Raw genomic sequence first — 7,941 nt, forward strand, 5'->3', positions numbered from 1 at the left:
AAATTTGTGAATTAAATTATAAGGGGACAAAATCCGTAATTAGAGATAAAGTGGAGAACCAATTTTACAATTTTGGCATTTAAATTCCATGTCTAATTGCATGATATTATGTAATATATATATATATATATATATATATTTGCATGTAATAACTTTTATTCCAAAGTGCTCATCTTAATATTTTGTTATTATTAAAGATAGACTTAATGCTTATTTCAAGTTGTTAGAAATAAAACTTAGAAACCAAAAGCGAGTTGCACAGGTTATTCTGGAAAAAAATGCTTGGAAATTGGAATAACGTTTTGTGAAAATAAAAATCAGTAAACGCACAAAGCCACTAAGGTTTAGGGCACTCAACTCAAGTGGAGTGAAGTGGCGACAAACACCGCACTCCAACGGCACTGAGCCAGGACCACACCGGTGGTTTGTTACTTAACTGAAAATCACCATCATTTCACTCTTCTCCTTCTATAACCCTTTCATTCCAACGTCCTTAAAACTATGGTTAAATTGAGTTTGTTTTCTTCGATATTTCGATGGTAAACACGGGCAGTTTTTTTTTTTTTAAGGGTTTACGTTTTATTTTGAATTTGTTTGGATTTCGACTTTCAGGACATGACTTGTATCAAGTAATTTTGTTTTATGTTCTTTATATTGTTTAATCCATGATTTGTGCAATTGGGTAACTATCATAGTTGTATCTGCAATTCTGATTTTGGGTTTTGTGGAATAGAGTTTAGAATTTGGGTGATGGATACTTCATGAACATTGACTACCTAGAACCAATTTGTGATTCAAAATGGTTTACTGTTACTGGCGAGCAAGGTTTCTGAAAAATATGCCCCCATTCTCATTATTTTCTTATTAACCCTCTTCTTGCTGTCCCTCCAGTGCTTGATAATCTTTTTGATTGTTCATTCACAAAAACCATATATCATTTGTCAATATTGCTACACTACTTCTTAACAAGCTGAGTTTTCACTTGGAGATTTCAAAAACACTAGTAGACAAAATCTTAGACTGTTTTGTACTTTATGTTCTGGACGGATGGGAATTGGGAACTATCTCAGTAGTAGTGATAATAATAATATATTTGTTCTGCTAGAAAAGAAAACCGTACCTGCTAATTTGAATTGTGTGTTAATTTTCTTATTGTACTTCATCTAAACTTCAGATTTGAGTATGGTTGGTATCAGTTTCATACTCGTTTGTATGAAAATTATTCTTTTATTAAAGACAAAAGTACAAGCTTCATAATTATATCAATCTGTTAATTCTGGACAGGTTCTATAAGGCTACATCTATTTTTGTGGTTTGCTGATTCGTTGCGTTGTTATGCAATATGGAATCCCAATTAATTGATGGTAATGATGAGATGGAAGTTTCTGGGGATGTGGGTTTGAGTACGTGTGAAGTTCAGATGCATCAAGAAACATATGAAGGTGTTCTATTCTAATCATTTAATTTTGATATGGAATTCTGAATGAATAAAAAATTATGCATGTCTTATGTATAAAGCCTTGCATCCTGTTTATGACTTTATCCTGGTCTCTGCATAATGTCACAATTGATGTAGAAGGTTTGTGGCTTTTAAGGTAATAAACCTTAGTTCTTGCACCCTTCCCCTTGGAGTGAGAAGGAGGCTCCGGTTTAATTAAAAAGTGGTTTACCTAGTGTCCATTCCTCAATATCTATTCTACTAGCTCAAATAATAGTCTTTGATTATGGTACTCCTCAAACATAGTTACCACTTTCAGCTTTCAAATATTGTTACTTAACATAAAAGAAGTCTAAAAAGTAAAAACTATGCTAAAAACAGAATCACATATGGGGAAAGTCAATTGATATTTGATACAATGAATCAAAGAAAGTTTGTATCAGCAATTACCTACCCTCTAAAGCCCACTTTACAGTAGTGATGGAGTTACACTTCTAATTTACAGTTTGTTGCATGCTACATAGTTAATTCTCTGTTGATTGTTGTGGTGTGTATCATGGTAGTCAAAATCGCATTGTGTAGCGTAAGATCATATGAGTTTATGATTTTCTCCACCCTCTCTGATCTCCCGTCGCAGCTGGGTTGCAATTTCGGCGGATCACACTGGATCGCCGTGGAAGATTGAGACTCGGGTGCAGTGCAGTGCTTTTTGTGAGTCTGTTTGGATGTTTTTCTGGTAAGGTTTGTGACCCAGTTTTTAACCCAGAACTGCTTCAGCCCAAAAAACCCTAATTACTTAAGCCCAAAGCCCAATTTTGCTATTCCCTCTCCGTCCAAATACTCCTTTGGCCCCTTTTTCACCTAAAAATAAAATACCACTCTTCCTTTGGCAAAAAACCAAAAATTACCACCCCTTTTTCACCTAAAAAGAAAACCATGTACACTCATCTCTTTCTCTCACCCGATATTCTTCTTTCTTCTCTATTTGTGTGGACTGCGCACTCTTCTCTCATCTGTGATTCTGTTTCCAGCACACACACAGCATCTGTTTGATTATGTTTACATCATACGCATACCTTTATTCTACACCATCATAAAAATGATTTCAACCCCAATACCAAACTCTTATGCACCTGTGCCTCTTAAGAATGCTGCTGAAAATAGGAGTGATATAGTTTGGAAGCATTGCATTTCAGTTGGTGGGGATGCTAGAAAACTTCAATGCAAATTATACTGTCTTTTTGCTTATCATGTTGAATTGAAGTTCATTATGCATTTCAAGTGTGATATAATAATTTATGCTACTTTATATATATGCCCACATATATGATTATATGTGCATATATATGAATTCATAAATTTTGTAGGATCTTATGATCCGTGTTACGATCTCCCGATTTACAACCCATACTCCCCTTCCCAATCTTGAGTAAGATCTCAATTTTGACTACCATGGTGTGTATAGTTTATATCTTTGCAATATGTCTGAATTTGATATAGTGAGTTGGTTATTCAACATCATAGCTTAATCCTAAAACATGCAACCCCTCCCAAATGCCTTAAATTCTGTGTGTAACTTCATGCAGTCATCGATGATCATTTTGTACTTAATTTTTCTGCATTTTCTATGCTTGTTTTGCCCATACCCTCCCAAAACAAAGAAATATCCCCAGAGAAAACGACCTTTTAAAACCTCATACAAGATCCATGACCCATACCTAAAGAAACCAGTTGTAGTATGTTATCCTGTCTCGAAGAAACATAGCATTGATTTGAAAGAGATACATAGCCAATGATGCACATGGGTTGCAGTGATTGCTTGGATGGCATCCTTTCACTGGACTCCTTTATTTATTTATTTTTTCTTCTTTTTCTTGGGGGCAGGGCAATGAAAAGAACAAAAATAAGATTTATGCCTGTCTGTGCGTGTGTGTGCATTCATATGACAGGCAAGGGTTCTACATTGGGACAATTGAGTCAAATCTCAAATGACATATAGACCTTCTGATTATCTATAGAATTCTTGAATTCTTCTCTACAATTGAATGCCTGAACTCTTTGAATTTAAAGTTCTTTCTTTACATTTCTCTCTTAGCAAACAGTGTTATCAATGGCGGAACTCTGGAAGGCCAAAATTCTCCCATATAAACAGGCCATTGCAGCCTATGGCACTGCCATAGTGGGCCTCCCTTCACAAATTGCCTATGGTGGTTGACAAAAAAACCGCCATGCCAGTCTGCCATGGCGGCCTTAGCGCCGCCATTTATCAACATTGTTAGCAAATGAGAAAAATGTTATCTCCTGCAATATTTATTCTCATCATCAGAAAACATTCTGATGGGTTCAAAAGATTTAATTTCGTGGCAGTGGATCCAAATGAGGGGTGTAGAGTACTAGAGAGTTCTTCTTGGGGAGAGTTGGGTATCTGTGAAGATCATGCTATTCAGGAACCATATGAAGGCATGGAATTTGAATCTGAAGATGCTGCTAAGCTATTCTATGATGAATATGCCCGGCGATTAGGATTTGTCATGCGTGTGATGTCTTGTCGACGCTCAGAAAGGGATGGTAGGATTCTTGCCCGCAGACTTGGATGTAATAAAGAGGGTTATTGTGTCAGCATCCGAGGTAAATTTGCGTCAGTTCGTAAACCTAGGGCAAGCACAAGGGAAGGTTGTAAGGCAATGATTCATATCAAATATGATAAGTCTGGAAAATGGGTGATAACAAAGTTTGTGAAGGATCATAATCATCCATTAGTAGTCTCTCCACGTGAAGCACGCCAAACAATGGTAGGTTCATATTTCTTATGTAGCTGTATAGTCTATTGTGGACAAATGTATTGCTTTTGGGATATTTTACGTAACATCCTTGTTTTTTGATTCAAAATGATATGTTTGCTAACATTTCCTTATCACTTTCTGTTGCTTTCTGGTTTTAGGATGAGAAGGATAAGAAAATTCAGGAATTAACAGCAGAGCTTCGGCTTAAAAAACGGTTGTGTGCAACATATCAAGAACAGTTGACTTCTTTTATGAAAATTGTTGAAGAGCACAATGAGAAGCTATCTGCCAAAATTCATCATGTAGTTAATAATCTTAAAGAATTTGAATCCATAGAAGAGCTTTTGCACCAGACATAACCATGCATCATGTGAGTATTTAATCTCTTTATTTTTAGCATTTACATATTATTTTATAATATATCTATACTCTTGAATAAAATGATTTTCTCTCACCTAAAAATCTGATGAAGTTCTTAACAAGGTTTTTTTCTTCAATCTAAAACCGTATCCAACTGTACATGTATCCTAGCAACAGTTAATGATGTCTGTGGTTGGTCTTACATAATTTCAATGCTGTTTGGGTGGTGGATTTCCATTTCATAAAATACCGTATGATGTATTTATTTAATGTGTGTATTTAGTTGAATGTTGGGCGGTCAAGAGCCAACATGAGAATAAAGTAGGTGTAGCGGAGATGAGGATGTTGCGGTGGATGTGTGGTAAGACCCGACAGGATAAAATTAGAAACGAAGCTATTAGAGAGAGGGTTGGAGTAGCGCCTATTGTAAAGAAGATGGTGGAAAATAGACTTAGGTGGTTTGGGCATGTAGAGAGAAGACCGGTAGACTCTGTAGGGAGGAGAGTAGACCAGATGGAGAGAAGACAAACAATTCGAGGCAGAGGAAAACCCAAAAAGACTATAAGAGAGGTTATAAAAAAGGATCTCGAAATTAATGGTCTGGATAGAAGTATGGTACTTGATAGAACATTATGGCGAAAGTTGATCCATGTAGCCGACCCCACCTAGTGGGATAAGGCGTTGTTGTTGTTGTTGTTGTATTTAGTTGGGGTGCCAGCCTTATCCTTTCAGGCTTCTGGGTATATTCACATGTTGATTATCTAACTATTTATATTTGTATCTGTGCAAACTAGACTCATTTTCTTTTACATAAAAAAATAAAATCTTGGTTATATATCTTTTAGATTTATTTCTTGAAAAATATAAGAAAAATCCTGAACATTATGTTCTTAAGGTACATAGTTCTGCTGTTTTCCTGCACCTTCTGGTTGCAATTTTATGGTTAGACCTATAATTGATTTATGCTACTGTAACCAATTCAACTATGTCAACCATTCAATGATTGGATTGCTTTAAGGTTATGAAGCTAAACATCTGTAAAAATTGAATGACTGCTGCTCTATCTTCTAACTTTTATTATTATTATGACATGAGATTTATGCAAATGTTAATCTTAGCATTCATGTGTTATGCATAAAATGCAGGTCACGGTGTGACCACTAAAATGTGTCGTGTTCAAAGAATGATCCTTTAATCCTTCATGAATTGCATTCCCTGATTCAGTGAATACTTTGGTAAGGCTAACCTATTTTTTTGGTGAACCGATAATGCTAGCTTTGCAACCAAGAGAAGGCCACCATATATATATATATATATATATATATATATATATATATATAAACTGTGAAGTTATATTGCTTGTCATAGTACTTAAAAGCTAAAAGAGGTTTTGTGACATTTTGGCCACTGACAAACTAGTTACGTCCCTTTAAGCCTCAGGGTACAATGTAATCTTGTATCATTTTTGTACTCCCCTAATTTTACAGAAGAAAATGTAAACAACAATGATATTGTGACTTGCTTAGTTTGAAACTACTGTCAGCTAAATATTACTATTTGTTATTACCAGATTCAGAAGTGTTCTCCTGACCAATCTTCACTAACAATTTGATCTCCTACTTGGTATGCTGAACTCCTCTAGGCGGTGGGGTGGTACCGAGAGCTTCTTCCGCACTCATTCTGTTTACAGGATTTTGTTGAAGTACACCATGCAAAAAATATTTTGCCTCATCGCTTAGCCGTGGCATCCCAGTAAAGTCCAGTGAGCCATATGTGATCACATCAAAGATGTTACTTCCAAAATATTTCAAGAAGGGATGTTGTCCACTAAATAGGAGATAAATAATAATGCTTATGCTCCAAAAGTCTGAAGCATAGCTCGACTTCCCACTCAAAACCTTATTTAGTAAAGTGTACCAACATACAATGAAGATCCTCTCCCGTTTCTAAGAACTGGGATAATCCAAAATCAGAAGCTTTTAATGTTGAATTTTTGCTAGATGATCGAAACAAAAAATTCTTAGGTTTAAAATCTCTATGAACCGCATGGTGTGAATGACACTGAAGTGATGTTTAGCATTTGTCTCACAATTGGAATTACTTCCCCCTTCAGCATACCGCTGATGCTTCTTGGTGAGTGTGCGCTCCAAAAGGTTGTCTCCCCTACATAGTTCCATAACAATGTAGACATTGTAATTATCTCCATAAGCACTTTGAAATTGGACCACATTTTAGAGGCCCTGGCCAATCAACGACTTCATAATTCAAAGTTGCTGATTTTGGATTATCCCTCTTAAAAATGGAAGAGGATCTTCATGATAGTGTTGATACACTTTACTACATTGCGCCTGGGGTTGAGTGGGAACTCAATTTATGAAGTGGACAACACCCCTTCTTGAAATATTATGGCAGTAGACCACATATGGCTAAACTATGAGGCAAAAAAGATTTTTTTGCAAGGTGTACTTCAACAAAATCCTGCGAACAAAATGAGTGCAGATTAACTCTCGGTACTGCCCGGAGGATGAGATCAGATTGCTGGTGGAGTGGTCTAGAGAACACTTCAGAATCCGGTGAAAACACTATTGTTTATAGGACAAATGTGTTGGAATGTTTTATCAAGCGAGAAACTACTCTATAATGTAATCCATCCTAACTTTTTCTTTGTATATATTTGTCAATACTTTAGTAAAAATTTAAAACGTCATAAATCTTAGTAATGTCCTATTGATTTGATAAATAATTAAATTAGATATGATTCAAGAGACCGCTGATAAAAATTATAGAACCATATTAGAGCCCTCTAATATAAAAATAATGACCATTACTGTTGTAAATTTTCATCTATATTATTAGAGTTTTGTAAAGATCCATTACTAATATCAACTATTAACTTTATTTGATATTGATATAAAGTAAATACTTATATCATTTATGATAATTTCATATAAACTATATACAGTTAGGATTCTCTTTTGCTATTTTTTTTTTCGGGGGGTGGGTGGGAATTCCTGGAAACTTTAATCAAAAAAACTATTTTGAATTTTAACTAATTTAAGATGGCAAAACGTCTTTTTAGCATTTTTCATAAGCCAAATTTAGCATATTGTATAAATTGATTTTGCTTTTTGTTTTAACTCATCAACCACAAATGCGTTGAGTCATGATCAATTTTTTATTCATCAGTAAATGCTGATTTAGCTTGAGCTTTGAATAAATTTGTCAATAACTATTTATAGAGAAAAATGAATTAAATTTATATTATTATAAGTTAAAATTAACTTGCGTATAAGTTATCCTAAAAAATACTTGTGTATAAGTTAACTTATAGAAATTTTCTCCTTGATATATTGAAATGAT

General features: G+C 34.9%; 1 protein-coding gene across 7 annotated transcripts; it reads left to right on the forward strand.

The window, feature by feature from the left end:
• The first annotated feature begins 267 nt into the window (after positions 1-267).
• Positions 268-7,288, forward strand: LOC100787741 (protein FAR1-RELATED SEQUENCE 5). 7 transcript variants are annotated; one of them, XR_413862.3, is made up of 6 exons: positions 270-423; positions 1,285-1,442; positions 3,806-4,230; positions 4,380-4,591; positions 5,727-5,816; positions 6,152-7,288. XR_413862.3 is itself a non-coding variant. In XM_014774606.2 (5 exons), exons 2-4 carry the CDS (start codon positions 1,343-1,345, stop codon positions 4,578-4,580), a joined length of 726 nt encoding a protein of 241 aa, XP_014630092.1. In that variant the 5' UTR covers positions 269-539; positions 1,285-1,342; the 3' UTR covers positions 4,581-4,591; positions 5,727-6,106. The 7 variants fall into 7 exon arrangements, 6 of the variants coding, with proteins under 6 accessions (XP_014630094.1, XP_014630095.1, XP_014630092.1 ...); XM_014774606.2 differs by lacking the exon at positions 6,152-7,288 and having other exon boundaries at positions 269-539; positions 5,727-6,106; XM_014774607.2 differs by lacking the exon at positions 5,727-5,816.
• The last annotated feature ends 653 nt before the right edge of the window (positions 7,289-7,941 follow it).

Source organism: Glycine max, chromosome 4 (genome assembly GCF_000004515.6).
Source record: "Glycine max cultivar Williams 82 chromosome 4, Glycine_max_v4.0, whole genome shotgun sequence".
Lineage (NCBI taxonomy): Eukaryota > Viridiplantae > Streptophyta > Magnoliopsida > Fabales > Fabaceae > Glycine > Glycine max.

What these genes read in the sequence shown, in the direction of transcription:
- LOC100787741 (XM_014774606.2), top strand. Translation starts at nt 1,343, where the DNA reads ATGGAATCCCAATTAATTGATGGTAATGATGAGATGGAAGTTTCTGGG. An exon ending in GCATCAAGAAACATATGAAG is followed by an intron (nt 1,443 to 3,805) that starts GTGTTCTATTCT and finishes ATTTCGTGGCAG; the next exon opens with TGGATCCAAATGAGGGGTGT. An exon ending in GTGAAGCACGCCAAACAATG is followed by an intron (nt 4,231 to 4,379) that starts GTAGGTTCATAT and finishes TTCTGGTTTTAG; the next exon opens with GATGAGAAGGATAAGAAAAT.